The sequence below is a fragment of the Protopterus annectens genome, chromosome 8.part1 (assembly GCF_019279795.1).
Source record: "Protopterus annectens isolate FY-2018-M chromosome 8.part1, PAN1.0, whole genome shotgun sequence".
NCBI classification, from domain to species: Eukaryota; Metazoa; Chordata; order Ceratodontiformes; family Protopteridae; genus Protopterus; species Protopterus annectens.
Window position 1 is genome coordinate 254,034,601 of NC_056742.1, and position 25,986 is coordinate 254,060,586.

General features: G+C 36.0%; 1 protein-coding gene across 1 annotated transcript in view; it reads left to right on the plus strand.

Annotated features, from left to right (window-relative positions):
- The window catches only part of CPNE7 (copine 7), a 2,789,522-nt gene that overhangs the window by 934,943 nt on the left and 1,828,593 nt on the right, over positions 1 to 25,986 (plus strand). Inside the window, exon 4 of the mRNA XM_044081847.1 lies at positions 16,632 to 16,706. Within this exon, the coding sequence (XP_043937782.1) occupies positions 16,632 to 16,706 (75 nt within the window). The remainder of the gene's footprint in view (positions 1 to 16,631; positions 16,707 to 25,986) is intronic.

Below are 25,986 nucleotides of genomic sequence, written 5' to 3' on the forward strand. Positions count from 1 at the left end.
GGCTACATAAACACTTTTTTATATACAGCATACTGTATAATGGGGGCTATGTAAACATTGTTTTGTCTACTGCATACAGTATAATGGTAGCTACATAAACACTGTTTTATATACTGCATACTGTATAATAGTGGCTATGTAAAAATTGTTTTGTATACTGCATTCTGTGTAATGGTGGCTACATAAACACTGTTTTGTATACTTCATATTCTGTAATGGCTACATAAACTCTGTTTTGTATATTGCATACTGTAAAATGGTGGTTATGTAAACATTGTTTAGTATACTGCATACTGTATAATGATAGCTACATAAACAGTGTTTTATATACTGCATACTGTATAATGGTGGCTACATAGCCATTGCATTGTTTTATATACTGCATACTGTATAACAGTGGCTACATCAACACTGTTCTGTATACTGCATACTGTATAATGGTGGCTATAAAACTCTGTTTTGTATATTGTATACTGTATAACGGTGGCTACATAAAAACTGTTCTGTATACTGCATACTGTTTAATAGTGACTACATAAACACCATTTTGTATACTGCATACTGTATAATGGTGGCTATAAAAACACTGTTTTGTATACTGCATACTATATAATGGTGGCTATAAAAACACTGTTCTGTATACTGCATACTGTGTAATGGTGGCTACATAAAGACTGTTTTGTATACTGCATGCTGTATAATGGTGGCTACATAAACACTGTTTTGTGTACTGCATACTGTATAATGCTGGTTACATAAACACTGTTTTGTGTATTGCATACTGTATAATGGTGGCTACATAAACACTGTTTTGTATACTGCATACTGTATAATGCTGGTTACATCAACACTGTTCTGTATACTGCATACTGTATAATGGTGGCTACATAAACACTGTTTTGTGTACTGCATACTGTATAATAGCAGCTACATAAACACTATTTTGTATAATACATACTTTATAATGGCTGCTACATAAACACTGTTTTGTATACTGCATACTGTATAACGGTGGCTACATAAACACCATTTACATACTGCATACTGTATAATGGTGACTACATAAACACAGTTTAGTATACTGCATACTGTATAATGGTGGCTATAAAAACACTGTGTTGTATACTGCATACTGTATAATGGTGGCTATAAAAACACTGTTTTGTGTACTGCATACTGTATAATGGTGGCTATAAAAACACTGTTCTGTATACAGCATACTGTATAATGGTGGCTACATAAACACTGTTTTGTGTACTGCATACTGTATAATGCTAGTTACATAAACACTGTTTTGTGGACTGCATACTGTATAATGGTGGCTACATAAACACTGTTTTGTATACTGCATACTGTATAATGTCGGCTACATAAACACTGTTTTTTGTACTGCATACTGTATAATGCTGGTTACATCAACACTGTTTTGTGTACTGCATACTGTATATTGGTGGCTACATAAACACTGTTTTGTATATTGCATACTGTATAATGCTGGTTACATAAACACTGGTCTGTATACTGCATACTGTATAATGGTGACTACATAAACACTGTTTTGTGTGCTGCATACTGTATAATGGTGGCTACATAAACACTATTTTGTATACTACATACTTTATAATGGTGGCTACATAACAATTGCACTGTTTTGTATACTACATACTGTATAACGGTGGCTACATAAACACCATTCATATACTGCATACTGTATAATGGCGGCTATAAAACACTGTTTTGTATACTGCATACAGTATAATGGTGGCTATAAAAACACTGTTTTGTATACTGCATACTGTGTAATAGTGGCTACATAAACACTGTTTTGTATACTTCATATTCTATAATGGCTACATAAACTGTGTTTTGTATACTGCATACTGTATAATGGTGGCTATAAATACACTGTTTTGTGTACTGTATACTGTATAATGGAGGCTACATAAACACTGTTCTGTATACTGCATACTGTATAATGGTGACTACATAAACACTGTTTTGTGTACTGCATACTGTATAATGGTGGCTATAAAAACACTGTTCTGTATACTGCATACTGTATAATGGTGGCTACATAAACACTGTTTTGTGTAATGTATAATGGTGGCTACATAAACATTGTTTTATGTACTGCATACTGTATAATGGTGGCTACATAAACACTGTTTTGTATACTGCATACTGTATAATGGTGGCTACATAAGCACTGTTTTGTGTACTGCATATGCTATAATGCTGGTTACATAAACACTGTTTTGTTTACTGCATACTGTATAATGGTAGCTACATAAACATTGTTTTGTATACTGCATGCTCTATAATGCTGGTTACATAAACATTGTTCTGTATACTGCATGCTGTATAATGGTGACTACATAAGCACTGTTTTGTATACTGCATACTGTATGATGGTGGCTACATAAACAATGTTTTGTGTACTGCATACTATATACTGGTGGCTACATAAACACTGTTTTGTATACTGCATACTTTATAATGGCAGCTACATAACCATTGCATACTGTATGATGGTGGCTACATAAACACTGTTTTATATACTGCATACTGTATAATGGTGGCTACATAAACACCGTTTATATACTGCATCCTGTATAATGGTGACTTCATAAACATCGTTTTGTATACTGCATACTGTATAATGATGACTATAAAAACACTGTTTTGTGTACTGCATACTGTATAACGGTGACTTTAAAAACACTGTTCTGTATACTGCATACTGTATAATGGCTATAAACCACTGTTTTGTGTACTGCATACTGTATAATGGTCGTTACATAAACATGGTTTTTTATACTACATACTTTATGATGGTGGCTACATAACCTTTGCACTTTTTTGTATACTGCATACTGTATAACGGTGGTTACATAAACAACATTTATATACTGCATACTGTATAATGGTGACTACATAAACACCATTTTGTATACTGTATACTGTATAATGGTGGCTATAAAACACTGTTTTGTATATTGCATACTGTATAATGGTGGCTATAAAAACACTGTTCTGTATGCTGCATACTGTATAATGGTGGCTATAAAACACTGTTTTGTGTACTGTATACTGTATAACGGTGGCTACATGTACAATATTCTGTATACTGCACACTGTATAATGGTGGCTACATAAACACTGTTCTGTATACTGCATACTGTATAATGGTGGTTATAAAACACTGTTTTGTACACTGTATACTGTATAATGGTGGCTACCTAAACACTGTTCTGTATACTGCATACTGTATAATGTTGGCTACATAAACACTGTTCTGTATACTGCATACTGTATAATGGTTGCTATAAAAACACTATTTTATATACTGCATACTGTGTGATGGTGGCTACATAATCACTGTTTTGTATACTTCATATTCTGTAATGGCTACATCACCTCTGTTTTGTATACTGCATACTGTATATTGGTGGCTATAAAAAACACTGTTTTGTATACTGCATAGTGTGTAATGGTGGCTCCATAAACACTGTTTTATATACTGCATACTGTAAAACGGTGGCGACGTAAACACTGTTCTGTATACTGCATATTGTATAATGGTGGCTACATAAACACTGTTTTGTGTACTGCATACTGTATAATGGTGGCTATAAAAAACTGTTCTGTATACTGCATACCATATAATAATGGCTATAAAAACACTGTTTTGTATACTGCATACTGTATAATGGTGGCTATAAAAAACACTGTTCTGTATACTGCATACTGTATAATGGTGGCTACATAAACACTGTTTTGTATACTACATACTAAATAATGGCTACATAAACACTGTTTTGTGTACTGCATACTGTATAATGGTGGCTATAAAAACACTGATTTGTATACTGCATACTGTGTAATGGTTTCTATAAAAAACAGTTTTGTTTACTGCATACTGTATAATGGTGGCTACATAAACACTGTTTTGTGTACTGTACACTGTATAACAATGGCTACATAAACACTGTTTTGTGTACTGCATACTGTATAATGGTGGCTATAAAAAGCATTGTTTTATATATTGCATACTGTATAATAATGGCTATAAAAGCACTGTTTTGTATACTACGTACTGTATAATGGTGGCTATAAAAAACACTGTTTTGTATACTGCATACTGTATAATGGTGGCTATAAAAACACTGTTCTGTATACTGCATGCTGTATAATGATGGCTGTAAAAACATTGTTTTGTATACTGCATACTGTATAATGGTGGCTATAAAAACACTGTTCTGTATACTGTATACTGTATAATGATGGCTATAAAAACACTGTTTTGTATACTGCATACTGTATAATGGTGGTATAAAAACATTGTTCTGTATACTGCATACTGTATAATGGTGGCTACATAAACACTGTTTTGTGTACTGCATACTGTATAATGGTGGCTATAAAAAACTGTTCTGTATACTGCATACCATATAATAATGGCTATAAAAACAGTTTTGTATACTGCATACTGTATAATGGTGGTATAAAAACATTGTTCTGTATACTGCATACTGTATAATGGTGGCTACGTAAACACTTTTCTGTATACTGCATACTGTGTAATGGTGGCTACATAAACACTGTTTTGCGTACTGCATACTGTATAACAGTGGCTACATAAACGCTGTTTTGTGTACTGCATACTGTCTAATGGTGGCTATAATAAGCACTGTTTTGTATGCTGCATACTGTATAATGGTGGCTATAAAAACACTGTTCTGTATACTGCATACTGTATAATGATGGCTATAAAAACACTGTTTTGTATACTGCATATTGTATAATGGTGGCTACATAAACACTGTTCTGAATACTGCATACTGTATAACAGTGACTACTTAAACACTGTTTTTTTTAACCTGCAATACTCAGTCCATTGTGGCATATGAGGAGATGAACGGATGAAATATGGTTGTTGCAGAAGAAAATATACTAATGTAATTTTAAGCTTCACTGTTAACCATTGTTGTGCCTCAGTCATTACTTTATGCTAAAATGTATGCAGTTCACATAAAGAAAAATAACTAAAACCAGTTTTAGTGATTATGATTTAACTGTGCAATTATTTTCATAATGGATAATTTCTGAATACTTTATAGAATGACAAGAGCTGCCGGTTGTGGTCATTGATGCCTAATGGTAATTTTTAGAGTATGTGTTATTGATGGATTCATGTTTTTGTGCACTATAACACATCCACCATTCACGTGTCTAAATATGTTTTTTCAAACTATATCTTTGTTTCTGACTGCCTAAACTGTTTTAATATGGCTATCATGTTTTTAGCTCTAGAGCCTGCAATTATTTACTTTGATATGCATGTTTCATTTGCACATCTCTTGGCATTATTCATTCATGTTAAGTGCTAAACTTGTTTCTGTCTTCAGGACTCTAATTTATTTACAGTCAAGTAGCAAATCTGTGATGTACAGTCATTATTTTCCCAAATGGTCCATGGAAAATGTATTCCATTTTTGCTGGATTAAAGAGCTTTATTTAGTCTTACTTCAGGGTTGCTGGGCTTAGACTGTCAGACTAATGCAGTTATCACTTAAATGATTTATGCTATTTCCCACTGTTACGCTGGTAATACTTGGGACTGAAATTATTTTCTAATGGGGCCAGAGGTATTTCGGAACTGTGACTTCTGTTATTTCTCCTTCAGTATTCCACCTGTGACAGGGAAAGATATTTCAGGTTAATGTTTGAGTTTATATTCCGTGACTTGATTTTTATTTATTGTTATCGTATGTTGATTACTTTGTATAATTTTCTATTGACATACTTACTATTAACCATTTTCCTGTTCTTTGCTACCTTTTTTACTTCTTCACTTATTGTCTTTCTTTGGGATTCTGATAATCTAGTCAGTTTTTGGTTTTCCTTCTCCACTGGTATAGTTTCAACATCATGTTAAACCAATTTTTTTATTCTGTCAAAAAAAAAAAAATCTTTATTTCTCAGTAAGAAATGTTAACCCCTTATTTCTGAGCCTTAGACAAAGTTTCATCTCCTTGATCAGCAAGCAGAGTGTTCCTTGTACTTTATTAGTGGTATCTTCCTTTAGTTCCAGACTAATGACAGAAGCTTCAGGTTCCTTCCATGGATTAAATACTTTCCTGTAATGTGTCTGTTCCAGTCCTCCTTTCCAGTCTGTCTTATTTTGTAGTTTTTTTTCTTTAATTTTTTTCGGTGTCACATCAAAGGCTTCTTGCCATCCTGATAGTATTTTATTCTCAGCAGAAGGAACTAACACTAACAGTTATTTCTCCTGCTTTAAACTCCCCAAGCCTGGAATTCATATCATACATCCTCTGATGTATTTGTTGTGCCCTTTCTATATGTTTCTACTCTATTAACAGTACAATTTTTGACTTTTATTTCAAGTCTGTGTAGTGTGCAATTACACTTCTAAATGGATTTTTCTCTTCCTCCTGCATCTCCATACCTATGTCCAATAGGCCACATGGATGGCCTCCCTATAATAACTCAAACCTGGTAAATTAATAGGTTCATAGATTATTACTAAGCTAAATATCCTTGTGGGCCATTTTAAGTCTAGCCAGTTACCCATGTGAGAATCAAACCCTGTACCTTGCATCTGTAAGGTAAACAACTTAACCATTATGCCAACCTCCCACTTGTGTCTATAAGGCAAATAACTTAACCATTATCCCCCCCCCCTTGGATAAATTCTTCTGAAGCCTGTGTCACCTTTCTTATAGCAAACTGTAGGTAAGGAAGTAAGTGACCACAGTCCTTACCATCTTGTTCCATGGACTACCTTTGCATACTCTTCAGAATATTGTTAAAGTGTTCCATGAACCTGTCAGCCTGAGGGTGCTACAATGAGGTTTCTGTTTTATTTTGAAACAGTGGCAAATCTGATGCATTACCCTGGACATAAATGGGTAAACAGCATTTATAAGCATTTCTTTGGATATCCCTAACCTGGAGAAAAGCAGAACTAACAGTTTAGCTATTGATTTAGCACTGGCATTTCACACTGATACTGCTTCAAGAAATTTCATAATTGATAATCAAAAGGATGTACTTTACTAACGTGCTACAAGATCCATGACTATCTGCTTAGATGAGACATCAGTAATAGGAGTAGATATTTATGGGTGGTCAGTATTTTGATATTCTGAGCATGCTGCACAGAAATTCTCAGTATCTTTCACTATAGTAGACCAATAAAACTTTGCTAAAAATCTACCTTTAGTTTTATCCATCCCTGTAACCCCCCATCAAATATGACTATGTCCAACTTCATCATAAGTGTTTTAAAATTATTTCAAACTAACAATACATGCAGTGTTTTCTCTGTGTCATTATTCACCTTGTACAGCAAACACTTTGTCACTTAAAAATAAAGATATAGCATGAATTCATCCTGCTCATCTGTAGCTCCCTCTACTCTGGCTGTATTTTCTCTGGTTCTTCTTACTGTACCAGCCTCCATTGTGCTTTCTTAAAATCTTTATTACTTATATGTAAATCTGCCATATCCGGACCACTTTCATCCCTACACTGATTTGAAGTGGAGGGAGTATCAAATACAGGAATAGATCAGTTTTGTTCTTTTTTCATTTACAAATAGCAGTTCATGCCAGTGATTTTCTCTTAATGTTGATTTTGACATTTTTTTTAAGTTCTGCCCAAGTAATTTCTGTTTCTCTACTGCTGAGAGTCATGTTTTTGATTAATCTTGTGTTTCAGCTTTACAGAGAGAAACCAAGTGGACCTTATATACTGCATGCATCTGATGTTCCAGCTTGCAGCTTACTAAAATACCATAGTTCTATACTAATAACAGCATTCTCTACAACTTTTTAATGCATTCTACAGTGACTTCTTAAGTATGCTACTGATGGCTTATGGTCACCCTCTACTAGAAAGCTTTGTTAACAGTTATACTGCTAATATTTTCACTGCCACACAATTTTGCAATCAGTATATTTCTGCTTCATCATATCTTTTCTGGCAATCATTAAATACTGTTGAGCCGTAGACAAGGTTTTTCTTCTTCCTAAATCGCTACAAAGACAATAAGAAAAGATTCACATATTATTCAGTCCTGTCACCACCTCTCAGTCTACTGTTAGCATTAGGTACTTGCCAACTACATTCATTATCCATTAAGGGTCATACTAGTAGGTCAGTCACAGTAACCAAACTCCAATTCCTGACATTTATTGTCCTCATTTTCTTATAACAGCCTGAAACGTATGTTTGCAGACCATTTGCAACTCGATAACTCATTTAGAATGTAACAACTGCCTCCACTAGATAAATAATTACAACATAGACATTCATCACTCAGAATCTAATGTATAGCTTCATTAGGCAAACATCATATAAAAAAGCTATGATCAGCCTGCCAAAACTTTTTTGTTTTACTCATCATGAGGCAGGAGTATTAAATCTCACATAATAATTAAAATTTTTGCACAGTGCCAGTTAATCACTGCTTGTGTAAAATGTATACCAAATCAGTTTTAGTGGCATCCAGACAAACCCTTTAATTACAGTATTGATGTCACTGAATAGTCATTTTTAAAACATGAATCTTAACAGTGGGTCTGTATCATTTCATCGAAGTGACTACCCGTCAGACACCTATTCGTCTAACTTAATCCATTGAATGCTAATTCCGTTGAATGTTCATTTAAGTGAATTTCTTCCAGGGGAAAAAAAAACAGTTGGCCAACCTAGCGGTTGTTACAAAAAAAAAATACATTATTTATGCCCCCCACACTCCCCTAACCAAATATACCAACTCCGAGATCACACTACAGTGGGGAAAGGAGCAAATTCCTGATGATGGCCAAATGTTGAACTTAAAAGTCAGATTGCAAAAGTTGTAGAATGATGTACTTTGTAATATGATTTATAATTACAGGAAATGAGATACACACTGACAGCATGAGTGCTTGATATCATTGCAGCGGCTTTCTCAAGTGTTCAGTCTACACCTGATAAAATAAAGGGGGTCAAAAAGAAAAGCATTCAGTTGTGCCAGGAAGTCAGTGATGAGGTAATATAAGTTATCACTGAGATGTGACTGTAAACTTGAAAGATTAGCCAGATTAGCTCATTAACAGTTATCATAAGAAGGCTTATGATGATGTAAGACAGTAAACCTTAAATAATAGTGCTTTTATCAAAGCAGGGTATCGCTGCAGGTGCTATTATTATACTCTTACTTATAAGGACATACATGTGGTAGAAGTAAGCCCAAAAGTGACCAGAGTGTTCAAATAGCAAAGATAGAGCTGGGTTTAGTTGCAGGACCAAGCAGCAGACATTTGTCAGTTCTAAACTCAAGATTATGATAGAGTTCTATCTAGTGCTCACAAAGTTACTGATGTTCTGCAGAACAGGGAGTGATCAGAAAAAAGTAAGAGAAAATGAAATGTGAAAAAGAATAATTTATTTATTTAAATTTGTTGCCTGAGATAGAACATCGATCCCAGTGGACCTATTTCAGATTATGCCCACATGAATTACTCTATAAACATAAATACATCAGATTATCCCTAGAAAAAGTAACAAAAAAAAGCAATGCAGTCCACATATTAAGGTTAGTACATTAAGCACCTGCACTGAATCAAAGTTAATAAGCAGCCTAATATCATGCTGACATAATAAGTCAGAAAAGAAAAGAAAGTATAATACAATGTAAAATCGTGCACAAAAGATTCTGCAGAGTGTCTGCTGTGACGTTTTGGATATATTTATATTCTATACAAGGAATTAAGAAACCGAGAAAAAAAGCTTTTGTTATACTACAAAATGAGAAAAAATGATAGATGAAGTACTGACACATGCATACTTTGGGGCTAGGAGGGGTAGGATTGTATTCAGAGATATGTGATATTTTGGAAGTGTGAAAATAAGGGTAAGGAAAAAAATCAGACATTGACAGATGCAAAAGTAACTGCATAAGGTCAGTAGGAGGCAGGCTTAGAGCTATCAAAAAAGCATGTTCTTTAATGGTGGGTTAGTTAAAAGAGGCGTAGCCTGACATAGTCAGACATAGTCATGACAGTTTGCATTTAGTGTAGGACCCATCTGTGATGCTGCCGCTCTTTAATTAATAGTGCCTCACTTATTTTAAATTATGAGGAGCTATGACCAACTCAGACAAAGTTCTGTTTGATCATTTCAACAGATGCTGCACTTACCCAGAAAAAGAATAACAGAGAATAATTTTAAACCTGTACTCATCCATTGGTGAACATGATAATTGTATTTTCACTGGTGTAGATACCAAAAAATGGCTGGAAAAGAAAATTAATAAGTAGTCATCTGTTAAGGAATGAAATAATTGATCCTGGATTCACTAATAGGACTTGATGACTAAAGTGTCTCTTACATTAAGTTCAGTTGCAGGCTTAATTAATACAAACAGAATTGTGATACGTTCATGATCAGTAAACATACGATAAGTTAAGCTTAGTATTGGTACAAAAATGAGAGCAGGCAAGAAATTAGATGGACATTGTAGTTCAAAGAGGGGGTACTAAGAAACAGGAAAAAGAAGAAAGGTAGGTGTAGTTAAATATAAGGAGAGAGGCAAGTTAGCTTAACAAAGTGGCCAGGAGCAGGCAGAAAATTAATTATATGTAGTGGCACAGAAAGTGAGGAATTAGCTTGGATAGTGCAAACCAACAATGGAAAATCATGAGCTCATACTTTACATAGTAGAGAGAGAATTGTCATGCCAAGATGTGAATGAGCAGACAGTCGGTCCAATGCAGTCAGTACTGTAGGTTCATAGGTTCATAGGTGTGTACTAGGCTAATGGTAAGGGGCCTTAACAAGCCTAGCCCATAGGATTACCCTTGTATCGTGGCACCTGACCTTAGTTCCCAGCACTCCTGTCAAGTAGAGCCACTGGAGTTATCCTCGGGGTGAATTTTCTATTTCCCATCCACTCATTAAGATTTGTCTTGAAGAGGGTCAGCAAGGTGCTCTGCTTGACATGTATGGGAATTATATTCCATAGCATGGGCAGTCTCTGGGTTATGAACCTGTCCCTCCAGCATGTTCTGTTGATTGTGGTAATGAGGTTGAGGTCTCTGGAACATGTGGTGCTGAGGGATTGGGATTTCTTTAGATGTAGCGTTTCTAACAGAGCTGGGTCAGACATGGCTTTGTAAGTCAAGCAGAGATCGCCTCTAAGTCGGCGATATGAGACAGAGAATAGTTTGAGTTTTTTGAGTCTGTCAATATAGAACAAGTGTTTAAGGCCTAGGATCCTCTTTTTCAGGTACTTTTGCAGCCTCTCCAATTGTTGCAGGTGTCTAGTGAGGTACATGCCAAATGGGGCATTGTACTCAATGACTGGCCTAATGAGGGAGGAGTAGAGGGAGACAATGACCTCTTTCTTCCTGGATGCAAAACCCTTAGTAATGAGATGTGCCACATAGAAGGACTTTCTGACCACAGTGGCAATGTGGTGATCAAAAGAGATGTTGCTGTCAACCTGTGTTCCCAGATCTCTTATAATGCCTTCTGTGTTCAGTAGGCTACCATCAATGTGGTAATTCATGGGAACTGGGTTTTTCCCAAAGGGGATGACGACACATTTTTTTTGCATTGAGCTTAAGGCCATGGTTCTGACACCAGTCGTTGGTCTCAGTGAGGCCTTTCTGTAGGATGTCAACATCACTTGGGGAGTTAATAATAGCTCCCATCTTACAATTGTCTGCGAACTTTGTCAGCCAGAGTTCCTTCATGTTGGCCTGGATGTCAGAGAAGTAGATACCAAAGAGGAGAGGACACAGGACTGAACTTTGTGGGACTCCACTCATGACTGATCAGCACTCTGACTTGGAGTCAGCTACTTTCACACTGTGGGTTCTAGCTGTGAGCCAGTTTGCAACGCTAGTGATATAGGGGTTGATGCCTAGCTTAGTGAGTTTTTATTTGATTCCTGAGTGGGGAATGGTATCAAAGGCCTTGGCTAGATCAAGGTAGGCTGTATGAACTACCTAGCCTTCATCCACAGCTCTGGTGACTGACTGAAAGAAGTTGACCAAGTTGAGCTGGCATGATCTACCCTTCACAAAACCAAACTGTGTGTAGGATCCAGTGTTTGGAGAGTCCCTAAATCCTTGTTTATTAGGTCTATGATGATGCGTTCCATAGCTTTGCATATCAGACTCATCGGGCTAATGGGGCGATAGTTCCCAAGGTCAGTAGTCACTCCTCCTTTGTGGAGAGGGATGACTATAGCAGTATTCAGTAGGGACAAAGCCTGAGGTGGGGCTGTGATTGAACAGGGCACACAGGTGAGGTGCCAGTTCACTCTGTAGTTCATGTAGAACACAGCCAGGGATATTGTCAGGTCCCATAGAAGCTGTATTCTTGGCCTTGGACAGTGCTGTTGTAACCTGTCCAGCAGTAATACTGGGTGCCTGGCAATCTACTGGTATAGTGATTGGTCCTTTGGGGGGGTAAAGTTGGCACTGAATCTGTCAGCCAGTATATTGGCAATATCTTTTGGCTCTGTATAGGAGGTACCATTCTGCAGTATCTCAGAACAAATCTGGATATTGCCATGGAGATTCTTTACATAACTATAGAAGGCCTTGTAGTTTTCTTTACTATCTGCTGCAATTCTGTTTTCATAACTAGCTTTAGAGGATTTGATGAGGGATCTCAGCTTTTTGTTGAGGCTGATAAGGGAGTTTTTCCAGTCTTGGGACTTCACCTTATTCTGGATCAGTTTCCTCCTTCTGTTGTAGAGTTTGTTTATGGCAGGGGACCACCAGATTGGCTTCCTGTTTTTGGAGGAGAGCATGTTGGTTCTATTGGGTATGGTGAGATCCATGCATTTGTGTACGTGTCCATACAGTGCATTGGTGTATGATTCAGCGGTCATGCAACTATTCTCCATTTGCATGGGTGCCGTGAAGTTAGCCACCTCTGTTTTTAGGAGCCCAGAGTTAACTTTGGAGAAGTTTTTCATGGTGGTTTCCTTTGTGGGGGGTGGAGGGTGGGAGGGATGTCGATTTCCAAGGTGATTAGCTTGTGGTCAGATCTAACCAGGGAGGAGTTGGCTATTGGTATAGAGCAAAGATTGCCCATGTTAGTAATGACCAGGTCAAGAATGTTGCTACCTCTAGTGGGGGTAAGAACAAGCTGGTCCAGGGCAATGGAATTAATGAATTCCAGGAAATGTTGGGCAAGTGTATTGGTACATGAGTAGTTTTTCCAGTTAATGGAGGGGTAGTTGAAGTTGCCCAGTATGAGAGTGTTAGTTGGACCCTAATATTCTCCAGGGTGCTGTAGGATGTAATACCAAGCTAACTGTCTACTAGTGCTAAAACCAGCTCAGGGTATTAGATGGGTAAAGTATGGCGCTGAAATGCATTCTAATCTCTCCTGAATCATATCAGAAAGGGGATGCTTTTCAAGAATTCATTTGCTGAAAAGGTGTAACAAAAAGATAAGTTGATTGCTCATATTCAGCACATTCATATAGTTGTGAGTTATGCTGAAAAGTATTACACAGTGTTTCTGATAAACGATCTGTAGCCTGACTTGTGAATTATACTGAAAAGTATACAATATTGTTTCTGAGAGAAGATCAGTACTGTAGCTTGAGAGGTATGCTGCCAGGCATACTTCAGTTTTGAACAGAGTGATCTGAGATCCATTTGTGCTGAGCCTGCTGTTCAAGGCTTGGTACCTCAGTGTTTCACGGATTATAAGAAACTACTCTCCCATGCACCAATGTCTTTTAATATATAAGTTTAAAGTAAGTAGATGCCAGGATTGTCCGTCGTCAGGAGGAGTAGTATGTTACCTTCAGCTGTAAGAAGCTGCAGCTTATGGTGGTGATGTCCTACTTGCTGCATACTTATTTTTTATAATGCTGGCATTCATCCAGACTGGACAGCAATTAGAAGTGAATAAGAGAAGGGAAAGAATGAAAGGATGGTTGACCTCACAACACTTTCAAGGCCCTTGGGTGTGTGTGACATTACTTGTATATATCAAGGCCCTTGGGTGTGTGTGACATTACTTGTATATATCAAGGCCCTTGGGTGTGTGTGACATTACTTGTATATATCAAGGCCCTTGGGTGTGTGTGACATTACTTGTATATATATCAAGGTCCTTGGGTGTGTGTGACATTACTTGTATATATCAAGGCCCTTGGGTGTGTGTGACATTACTTGTATATATCAAGGCCCTTGGGTGTGTGTGGCATTACTTGTATATATCAAGGCCCTTGGGTGTGTGTGACATTACTTGTATATATCAAGGCCCTTGGGTGTGTGTGACATTGCTTGTATATATCAAGGCCCTTGGGTGTGTGTGACATTACTTGTATATATCAAGGCCCTTGAGTGTGTGTGACATTACCTGTATATATCAAGGCCCTTGGGTGTGTGTGACATTACTTGTATATATCAAGGCCCTTGGGTGTGTGTGACATTACTTGTATATATCAAGGCCCTTGAGTGTGTGTGACATTACTTGTATAGAGAAAATAATTTCAATACTCACAGAAAGTTAGAAGACCTAAAATAAAAGCAGAGTACCTATATACTTCTATGTTATTTTTGTTTCTCCTTGTCAAACAGGGTACTTCAAAAACTTCAGGATCTCTTATAGCTATCTACTACATTTTAAATAATATAGAAAAAATATAGCTTTAGTTAATATTTACTATCAAAGCAGAATTAGCACAGTTTTTTTAAACATCCTTAATATTTCACAAGACTGGCAGAAAATTGTTGCTACGTTTATTTTGTACCCTTCAGGAGCATTAGTAGTCAGCTGAAAGCTAGATAAACTTTTAATGTCTTTGGAAAGAGAGGTTTAACAAGTGGCAAATTAATCTGGTAAAACTATTAACCAACAGCACATGCTAATAACATTAAGTAGTGAATTTATGAATCTTTCTAACAGTACCAAATATTACATTTCTCATACTTTCATTTGCAGAAATGCATGTGCTTTAGCGATACCATTGCCAGCATAAAGTTTATACACACTGTAGACGCGTCATCAGCCACTGCTTTAACATTACCTGTTACAGGTGTGGTACAGAAGGCATTGTACTAATAATTGTGTTGGTGCCAGCTAACTAGTAGCACACTTGATAAACAGGTAATTACAGGCGCTATTGCAGAGCATTCTAGACTACTTCTGATACTGGGAATAGAATAGAATAGAATAGAATAGAATAGAATAGAATAGAATAGAATGGGACAGCTTTTTGTCACACTTTTTCAGAGATGTATTACTGTGGCCTGTAGTGAATTAGCTATATAATAGCAAGGCAAAAATTCAGCTTTGAGGAATATGTGAAATAGCACATCAACAAAGAGCAGTTACCATGCTCAGATTCATATTCAGTGTTTATTCCTGGACTCAGACCATACATTATACACTTAGGTTACTATTGGAAATTGACTTACCTGTTCCCAGAAATGCAGCAGTCTAAAAAAACTTAAAAGAATACTCTTATGGCATGCATTATTTTGCAGCTGAAATTTTGAATATTTCAATCACTATGTTCTAGGTTGGGGGTTGGTATAATGGTTAAGGTGTTTACCTCACAGTTATAAGGTACAAAATTTGATATGCACCTTTGGAAAGGAAACTGCCCAAGCTTAAAATTACCTGCAAGGGCAACTAGCCTAGTACTTACATATGAATGCTGTAGGGGACAGAGTGAGAGTATTGCAATGTTTTTATATTTTATTATAGACGGTGCTGCTTTCAAGGACATTGCTATATTGCTGGAACTTTGAATTGCTCTGCTTCATTGCGGGGCACCAGTAGGGTTCCTTTTAATTCTCAGCACTGCAGCTCTGATCCTTAGAACAGGGAGACTGAAAATACAAAAAATGGGGATGATAAATACAAAGTTTGATGTTGTGGTATCTCAGAGTATTCCCCTTACACTGAAGTACAGCAATCTCACCATTAGTATATGTAAGTAGCAGGGTTGTGGGAGGTGCAAAGGGGTGAAGCCCTATGCAGAATGCCGCATTTCTTTGCCAATCACATTTCATTTTTCATAATTGCAGGAGTCATAATTTTGGGTCGCCTACTTTCAATAAGGAGATGCACTATTAAGCATTTGTCCATGGTAATAAAGGTTATTGTGGAAAAGAACTTTTTGTAGTGCAGTGCTTTACTAAGATCATTCTGATGATATCTGATGTAAAATCTCAGTGTAGCTTTTATTTTGGCTTTGATTTCACTGGCATAACACAGTCATCTACCAAGATCAAAATGAGGCAGACATTTGTTGCCATAAGTTAGTTCAGAATATTGTGCCGCAGCACAGAGCTGTTTAATAAAGTCATACCTCTGCTGGAGTCTCTGCATCACCTTCCAAAAATATCTTTTAGCACTTATGATACCAACACTAATGCATAATATAGCGCACCGTCTTTGTTCAAGATGCCACTGAGATGTCACACAGCCAGACTACCTGTCACTGTCTCTATATATTCATGGATGAAAAAAATAATAGTATGTTTTTGAAAACTGGTGAACACATTGATAAACATATAAACGATTTTCATGTGCACTTTGATAATATTGGTTATATTAATTACATTTTTTTTCAGATTGTGGCCACAAAGAAAATGACAAAACCTCTGGTTCTGAAGTACGGAAAGTACGCAGGAAAATCAATCATTACCGTATGTATTTACTTAGTTTTATTTCCTAATGATGCACCAGTTTATGGAACATTGCATATTACTTTTTCAGTTAGAAATCTTTGTCTAAACTTCTAGATCTTTACTGTATGCTAGATAAGAATTGCATTTCCAATCTGTGATATAAATTGTTGTAATCTCAACATTTATCATACATTATCCATGCCTGTGCCTGCTGGGCACACCATTTAATTGGTAAAAAAATGGAAGCATTAAGAATTAAAGTGATGGTCTTGAAGGCACACATTATAAAGGTAGGGGATGATGAGACTCAAAACTGTGTTTCCAGCTTTACAGGGCAATACATTTAACAAGACTCTCTGTAGTATTAGGATCAAAAGGAGAACTATTAAGGGAGATGGTATGACATAATCAAGTAGACACCTTCTGTTTCATAAGTGCTAACTCCCAGTAAAGATAATAAACTGAGGACTTTCTGGTCCATGTATGGTCTCCATTAGCATAAAACAAAACACGCCATGAAGATGGTAACAGAGCTGTGGAAATTGTTTTCTCTTGCTCTGTAAAAAACTGTATGCTCATACAGGGTATATGCAACTTGCTTTTTATGACAAATGTTGGAAAATGACAAAGAGAGAAGGAGAGAAAGACAGAAAAGCAAGAAGTGGGTGTTCTTTTTGTAAAACTTTTTACATTTTTGAACATATCTTGAAATGGTTAGAAGTAAGCGCCATTTTCAGTAGACTGGGTAGGTAAGCTATTGCATTGTGATTGTGAAGTATTTAAAACAGAATTGTTTATGCCTAGAGAAGTTCAATTCCTTTATTTCATGTTATAAAGAAAGAAAACCCAGCAGTGGCTTACTGCACTGTGGAAAATAGGAATGCACAATACTGAGTTTTCCCATAAAGTGACAAACTAACAAACTGTACACTTAATTAATACGTATTGCTGCTCAATTTAAATCAGATGTGACAATTAATGCTGTATGTTAACTGGATTAAATCTTGGTGTTAGCATAAATCAGTATTCCTAAAATTTCTTAAAACTCTATTTCCATAGTGTATAATGTTACACACCTGTAAAAAATGACTAACTTGACTTTATGCAACTCGTATATATTTAGATTTAGTTTTGTCAATTTCTGAGTTGCAAGCTGAATTCTCTTAGACATTTATTCTGACAGTTGACAATATACTCAAATGTTTTCTTGAATGTAACATTGTTTGATTTGTCCTTTTTTATATCAGTACAATGGCATAATTTCTGATGTCAGGCACCCTTTTCTGACTTCATCGCGTCTACCATGTCAGAGTACTAGTGACCACCCACTTAAAGGAAAGGACTTTACATCTGATGCATGGATATTATTTTGAAATTAGTTATACTTATCTCTTGGCTTAAACTTTCTCTGCTGACTGATTTAATTTTTTCTTTCTAATCCACGTATACCCAGGTATACCTTCTCCAATTTAGAAAGATTCTTTTGGATATTTTTAGTATTTAACATTTTACAAGTTATTCTGCTACTAGAGTTTTTTTTAACTGTGTGTGTATGCGTGTATTGTGTATATTAATGAAATAAACCTGAGAAGTTCATAAAATCAGCACAGTCTTATTAAAAAGTCCAACAAAAATCAATAGTTCTCACTCTTCTCATGCAAACAAGTGCACTAAAGGGAATAACTGTCTGTAATGGCAGTCATAGGCAAAATATACACAATACCTTATTTCTTTTGAGAGCGTTAGAGCCCTACAAGCAAAGAGACACAGGATGGTTATTCATTGTCCCAAGTTTCACACTTGTGTAGTGGTTATCCGTGAAGAGCACTGATGCATTTATACATAAATACAAGATGTGCAGGTTATTCATGCTAAGTGAACGCAAAGGTGTTTTAAGAATTGGACACCCTTGTGTTGCTTTAAAGAATGGGAAGGGGAGATAAGAGAGACTGAAAAGGGAGAGCTATAACAGTGTTGTGCTGAAGGATGTGGAAGAGGGGGGATACTGCAATTTTGTTAGGGATAAACTCCCTTATTTTTTCAAATGTTTTATTATGTAATAGGGTAGTCTGGCTGGGAAATAGTTAAGAGGGTGTTAGAGAGAGGATAAGTGAAGGGGGATGGGGACAAAGAAGAAAGCAGCCCAAAAAGAACCCCTGGTCCACAGGTCCTTAAACAATTTCTCACTGTTAACAGGGGAGGGGTGCGTGTTGGAGTGGTGGTCAGCACCACCAGGGTCAGCTAGTCTTCAACCCTCTGAAGAGAATCCTGGACTGGCTAAAGACATCTCTCCACTGCTCCACCAAGTCCTGAAGTCCACAATTAGTGAGGCTTCTCAGCTTGTCACATGCCAGGGTGCTTGTAGGACCTGTGCCACCACTCCGACCCTGTGGGGATGTCCCTGGATGGGCAGAGTGTAAATGCTGCCTAACCTGGGAGGCATACAGTTGAACTAAGGATTCTAAGCATGCAGAAAAATGAACAGAAATGGGAGAGAAAAAAAATAAAGAAGGGGAAAGTAATGCATAATTAAATTATGAAAAAAAAAACAGAAAAACAATGGGGGGAGAGACAAACCAGAAATGCATTCAATAAATTCACATATATGTTATTTATCATTCTAATCTTTATTAGCACTGAATTTTTATATTTATTAAATCTTTATTTAGCTAAAACAAAATATTGGGGAAGTGCTTATGCATACATTGGGAACAATCAGTATATTGCTATCAAGTGTTTCTGTTTTTTACATTTGCGATCTACTGATACTAATGAGATATGCTGGTTTAACATAAGAAATGGTAATGCATTTGCAATTTCTGCCTGATAGGGATTTGGCTGCATTACTGTTCTGAAAGCACTTCAATCCTTCTATCATCTTTTGCAGTTAAATATAGTTACAAAATCAGTTGAAAACAGAAAACAGCATTTACTACTTGACATTTATTTTTTAAATGGTAAGTTTTTTAATCATACTTATGAGTACCCTCAGTCATTCTTGCTAATCTCCTGTTTTGTTGAGCTGAACTGCACTGTATCTCTACTTTAGCTGCATACAGAATGCATAATAGCATGGCTGTTTACCCGTGTCTCAGTTTTTTGCTTAACTTTTCTGACATGACTACTAGTACTACTACCGCAAGGCAATACAGTTACTGTTGCACGTGCTCAGTGTATGTGCTTATTTCTTGAAACATTTATTCGTATCTGAAATATGCTTTTATTTATTAAGCATGGAGACAATAAAGCACAGATTGTCATACAGACACTACACCTAAAACATCTGTGCTAATATTTCCTTTAATCCAAATTAAAATAGTAGGACGGCATTTTCCTTCAAATTGTTACACTTTTATATGTCTGCACAGCCTATCTGTGTGGGGAAGGGGTGTTGACTGGAATTTTACCATCTGCTTGCAGTGTAGGTTCTACTTTCAACTATATTTTGCATACTTAAGTTGTAATTTTAAATAATGCCCTTTGAAATCTCTTTAGGCAGCACAGTTTTACCTTAACCTCAAATGTAGAAGCTGTATACACGTACAAAAATGTAACAAGAAAAATTAACCATGAATTGCTTTCCATATTGAAATTCATTAAACAAAACATATTTACTGTTACAGATGGATGCATTACATATACTTCATAACAAAGTGTGTGTTGATACTTTTCTGCTTAATAAGTGTAATCACATATATGGGCATTGTGTAGAAATGTATACAGAAATAATACAAGTGGTCATCTCCCACAAACTATGTGCTGGTCATTAACTTGGTGCTTTAACCTCTTCCCCTCCCCCAACCTCCACTCTGGCTAGGGTGTGGTGCCTGACTGAGTCTAACCATCTTGTACGTACACTCAATATTGCAGAAAAAAATGACTGTCTTAGACAATTATCATACTAATAAATACTTTCTGGCCTACACAAGCAAAATCTTTTCTTTACAAAAATAGTCTGCATATAGTTCAAGTACTAATGAAGGTAATACTTACTGTACGTAAAGTTATGTGACAATGCAAATATATTTTTTGGTTTGTGTATAAATGCATACATTTATATACATGAAAAATAGTTAAGTATATTCATGAAGATATACATCTGTATTTTACAAGCATGTATATGCATGCTTAGATATATTTATTTACTTATACATATGCATTTGTATTCGTACACAAAATTATGTCATCAAACATTCCACATTTGTAAGCAGATGCAGTTCTATGTACATATATGTTTATGCTGTCTTATGCTTTATAATTAAAATGGTGTACTTCAAAACATTGAAATACACAAACTTTGAATGGCTACTGATCTATCCTGAAAGGCTGACAGCCAAAACAATGACACAACAATGCACTTATGTTTTTTACAGGGTGGCTTGCACCCCCACACCTCCCACTAATTATTAATACCAACTCTGAGATCTTTCTACAGTGGAGAAAGGGCAAATTTCCTGATCCCTACCCTCCACAATCATGCATGGGCTTAACACTGGCAGAAGCAATCAAATGACTTATGATCACTTCTGCCAGTGTTAAACACATTCAGCAGTATGAGCATTCGATTATACGGGTTTTATCGATTACATATAGGTACATATATACAGTTACACATACATTTTTTTCTATCAAATACCTTCATTTATGCTAAATGTTAGTATTTATTTTTTAAACATATGATTAATATGATTAAAAATTGCTTAATATAGAAGCCTGACATTTTCACTGTCACCTGATTTACCTACTCAGTCAACTGGTCAGGCCTATGCTTCTGTAAGTCATTGCACCTGTGTCAGCACTGGGGCCAGAGCAGGTGATCCCTGTCAGGGTTGACATATGTTTACCCAACTCTTGCCAGATGTCAATTTTTTCCAGTCCAAACCTTTTAAATTAGATTCAGTCCTATTCAGGTATAAAATCCCAAGAAGATAGAGCATAATCTTAGTTTCTTTATCAGGCCAGCTTGAAGTATGGCCTCGTGCCTTCAGAGGTGCTACCAACATTAGATAAGCCAAAGCTTATCTAAATAATCCTATCTTGATTTGTAATTTACTGTGGAGTTGACTGGTAAGAGAAGTTTTATTTGAATTTATATTTTATTTTTACCACTGTTTTTCACTGTTTGTAGAAAGGAAGGGATGGCTTGTAGACAAGAAGATTTACTTCGATTTATATTTTGTTTTACCTTTAATTTTCACTGTTGGTTGTTACAAAAGGATAGGTTTTAGACAGGCAAGCTCTAGCCACCCCAAGGGGCCTAGTGAGCTATAAATTCACACAAACTGCAGAGAGGACAATCCAGAGTTTATCTAAACAATAAATAAAATGTACCAAGCCAGCAAGGCTTAAACTAAACCAACTTTTAATACACAAGAGAACAAGATAAAACAAAGTAAGCGCTTTCATGGTTATCACATCGCTTCATCAGACATTTGTTATACAGCAAAAAAGCAATTAAATAGGATTACAGTGCTGCGGTAGCATTGTTGCCTCACAGTTAGACGTTGCCCGTTCGATTCTCAGTTAGAGCATCTTCTGTGTGGCGACATGCGTGAATTGGCATTCCTTCGTTGAAGGTTGTGCGTTAGGCCCAGCAAGCCAGCACGTAAAAATCTACTGCCAATCATTAGCGGATCAGAGTTCCATTGTGGTGACCCCTAACCGGGAAAAGCCGAAAGACACAAACAAACAAACAAAGAAACAATCAAATCTATAAAAGAACAGCCCCTAATTAAAGCAGAGACTATACTAATGCTTCAGAGGGACATGCCTTCAAGAAAGGTTTTAAAGTAAAAAGACCATTGAGACCTGGAGGTCTGTCTGCATTAAGAAGCAGTATCCATTTCTTTTCTGCTGCTTCTGTACGATTGGGTAGGTCACCGCCCCCTCAAATTTAAATCTAAAACCTGAAGTACAAAACATTTAAAAACAAGGAAGAAAAAGAAATTGATAAATGTCTGTAAAATAAAGAGAATATGTGCTAAACATGACACTGCTTACAGATTACAGGGAATGATAGTTTTTTTCTATCAGAAAACCTTCAGTCTACAGAAAAAGGAATCATTTTTCCACAAAGAGAAGGTAGAAAAAAGAGGCAAGAGGCAGGTGAAAAGAAAGAAATCAAAACTAAACGTAGAAGAATTTAAGAACATTACTGTAAGAAAAAAAGAAGAGAAAGACAGATGTTGACTACATGGCTCAAGCTGTGGATGTACAAAGCCAGCTGGATGAGAATTATATGCCTGAAATTTAATACAGAATGAAAACAGTCAGATTAATAAGACTAATAGTGATGAAGATATTAGATATTGCTGTATTATTGGGGGTGTGGCTTGGATGGCAAGATGAAAGCAGCAGAGCTCTTGAGCCTTGCAGTCTTCATTTTTTCCTGACTGGATTTTTATTTAATTTCAGCAACAGAGACATGAGACTACTAAAATCAGATTCTGGAAGTCGTAATCTACAAGTCGGTGTCATTTTTAAGCTAACATTTTCATATTTTCCTGTCAAACTTTTGAATAGAAGGGACACTGAAACCACATTCCCAAAGGAAGATGAGCAGCTCCAAATTTTCTCAGCATGAAACTCCAATGAATAGAGAAATACAGGCAATCCTTACTACAGTTCAAGACTTGGGGGTAAAATAGACAAATTAAACGTAAAACTGGACAATATAAAAGAAGATACCACCAAACAAATAACTTTATTAAATGAAGTCCTTAAACAACAAACTACCCAGATTGCTGCTTTGGAAGATTCTGTAACATATATAGACTACAGGTTAACAGAAAAAGAGAAAAACATAGACTTTCTTCTTCAAGCAAACTCATTGAAAAGATAGATGACACTGAGAATAGAACCAGGAGAAACAACAGATGAATTTATGGCATCCCGGACTAGATGGAGGTGGACAATATGATTAATTTCCTGACTTCTTGGATTCCTAAAATCCTAAACCTACCTGAAGCACTATCCTTCAGGATAGAAAGGGCACACAGGCCCTGAGCTACAACTTCTGTATCCAGAAAAAACAGCCATCCAAGATCTATTATTGTAAGATTTATCTCCACTCAAGACAAATACCTTATTTTAAGAACTGCCTGGTCCCTTGCTCCATTAAAAAATGGTGACCAAACTATCAGGTTTGACAACTTTTCACCCCTTGTAATGTCTAAAGGAAGAGCATGTATCCCTCTAATAAAATCATTAAAAAAGGAAGGAGTCAACCTTTGTAAACTAATTGATTTCTATCTTTCCCACAACAATGCTAACTTTATATATTACTCAAAATTCAAGTAAATCAAAAACTTATCCAAATGCAAACTACTATTTTATACTTTTATCTCTTTATATACATGGCATAGCACTAGTGAAATGGTATAAAATCACTTACTCAGTTCATATATTTATATATATTTCTTTTATAGCCTATACTTATTTCTTCATGTATGTGTCTTCCCTTTCTATTTTAGTCCAAGTGTCATACTATTTAATCACTACAGGGGAGAGAGAGAGATGCTTACTGTGTTACTGTTAAGTAACTAAAAGGAAAGTGGCAACATTTTATTATTATATATACATTTACTACTTAACTGAACTTCTGCAATGTGCTCCATTTAGTTAATATATCTTACAGCTGTGTATGGTTGGTAATGTGGAGCCTTTATTTTAAATATTCATCATTTTACAAGTTATGTTTAAAAGCTTTGCTTTACTAGAAAATTCCCACCTACTTACTTTTTTGATGGAATTGTGACAACTTTTGACAAACTCAAGCTTCTAAATGCTTCAGTTAGCTCACAGACTCATGAGAAACAATCTGTGCTGTCTTTCAGGAAGTAGGCATGACCTCTAAACCTGTTTCTTTTCACTGAACTATAAACACACAATCAGATTCAAGAATGGTTATTTGAACTGGGGTTTTATTCATTTAGTAATTATTTTTTTATCTAAAAAGTCTTATAAGCCTATGTTATACTGTAAATAGTGATTTATTTAATCTGAATTACATTTATATTCAAATAAGAATTACAAATATGTTCCTGACAATGACAGTTTTAAATGAATCTTTTCTCCTATCTGCTTTAATGACATTACAGTACTGTATTTACTCATAGCAGCAAATGATTATTAGGATTAATCAATTTACCTTAGTTACTCTGTTTAGATAAAAAAGAATTTTAAGAAATTATATACAACTTCATGTTCTTAGTTCATGCATACATAGTATATTGAATTGAATTTTTCTTTTTGCATGTTTTTAATGTACATGCAGTTTCCCTTCTGCTTGCTATTAACCTGCAGTAGCTAGGAATTCCCAGTAGATGTCATAATTAAGGGTTAGTTTGTGGCTACTATGAGAGCTAATAATCCTGGATATATTTTATCCATGCAGAATGTTATTAAAATATACAGCTTTATTTTCAAATTTAGAGTTTTTAAATTGTCCATAACAGTTTTAAAAAATGTATTTGTGATAATGAATCAAGGAAAGCACTTTTCAATTTTATTTATAATAGCAGTCTCCATCAAATGATAATATTTAACATTATATCTATTACCGTGGTGGTGCAGCAGTAGCGTTGTTGCCTCACAGCAAGAGGTTCTCCCATTGGATTCTCGTTTGGACTGTGGGGAGTGCCTTCTGTGTGGAGTCTGCATGTCCTCCCCATGGTTGGATGGGCGTTCGAAAGACATGTGTAAATGGGCATGCCTTTGTTGAAGGTTGGACGTTGAGTTGGTACCTCAGTGTTCATTAAAATCTACTGCCAATCATTAGCGGACTGGAGTTCCGCTGTGGCGACCCCTAACCGAGAAAAGCCGAAAGGCAAACAACAAAATGTCAATGGGTTGAACAACCCCATGAAAAGGAGTAGTGTCAACAAATATTTAATCTTACATAAAGCAGATTTTGCATTCATTCCAGAATCCCACTTAATAACAGAAGGTCTAAACATATTAACCTTTAAGAGTTATAAGATTTGGTAAGTTCAAATTACAACCACAAAAGAAGAAGTGTCCTAATTTTACACAGAAAATCAATGAGAATTCCAGAAATAGTCGACTCATACTCAAGCAATGATGGTATGCTTGCTTTAGTCATACTAAAACTAGACAAAAAAGATGTACACTTTTCAAACACCTACTGGATACTGGGTATTAGGACTAAAACCGTGAAAAAACATTTAGGCACCATAACATTAAAGTCGAAAGGTAAGTTAATATTAGCAGGTGATTTTAATTGTATCTTGTCCTCCACTGATACCACAAGCTCTAAGCCCCTCAAGATGTCCCCTGT